Source organism: Corvus kubaryi, unplaced genomic scaffold (genome assembly GCF_017639235.1).
Source record: "Corvus kubaryi isolate FWS band 111438036 unplaced genomic scaffold, C.kubaryi_AGA036_p1.0 37334, whole genome shotgun sequence".
Lineage (NCBI taxonomy): Eukaryota > Metazoa > Chordata > Aves > Passeriformes > Corvidae > Corvus > Corvus kubaryi.
In genome coordinates this window covers 2,047,175-2,047,886 of record NW_024581108.1, presented here as the reverse complement: position 1 = coordinate 2,047,886, position 712 = coordinate 2,047,175, and the positions used below count along the sequence as shown (strand labels likewise).

Below are 712 nucleotides of genomic sequence, written 5' to 3'. Positions count from 1 at the left end.
GCGCCCCGACGGCAGCGGGCAGCGCCCGGCCCCGCTCCCGGCCGCGCTGCTCCCGGTGCTGCTCCCGCTGCCGGCCCCGCATCCCGCCGCTTCCCGCCGCTCCCCGGCCTCGGCGGGAGCGCCCTTCCGCCCCGCCCGCCCGCGGCGGCGCCCCCTGGCCGCGGGGAGGGGGCACTGTCCCTGCCGGCGGCTCCCGGACCGCCGCTGGTCCCGGGGCTTATTCCGCCTGCGCGCGTGGCCGGGGCCGAGAGCGCTCCGGGCCTCCTCAGGCAGTGCCCCCACACATGTCACCTCCCGCTGCTCACACGTGCCCTGAGCCATGGACGCGCCTCCTGCCCCGCCAAAAAACACGCGGGGAAGCCCTGCGAGCTTCCCCCACCCTTCTTGGTGGACAGAGCTGGTGTAAAACCCGGCTTCGGCTCTTCCAAAAACAGCTCTGCTGCAGTCAGAACAGCTTCTCGGACGATGGGAGAGCGCAGGGTTTGGCAGCAGCAGGTCTGCAGATATCCCTGCCTGCCTCTTGCTCAGCGGGCTGTGATGCGGCCAGCTCGGGTCCCCAGGCATATAACCCCTTAAATGAAGCAATCCCGGGGATTAATCCTTGGGGGCCCGTGGGGGAGAAGCGGGTCTGCTATTTGGGAGAAGCCGGAGTTCCTGAGAGAAGTCCACCCTTGGCTAGAATTTACAAAACCAAAACCTGGCATAGAAATGG

At 68.5% G+C, this 712-nt stretch overlaps 1 protein-coding gene across 1 annotated transcript in view; it reads right to left on the bottom strand.

The window, feature by feature from the left end:
- Positions 1 to 321, bottom strand: part of TEDC1 (tubulin epsilon and delta complex 1) — a 68,561-nt gene extending 68,240 nt beyond the window's left edge. The window contains exon 1 of the mRNA XM_042031038.1: positions 11 to 321. Within this exon, the coding sequence (XP_041886972.1) occupies positions 11 to 321 (311 nt within the window). The remainder of the gene's footprint in view (positions 1 to 10) is intronic.
- Positions 322 to 712: the final 391 nt, after the last annotated feature.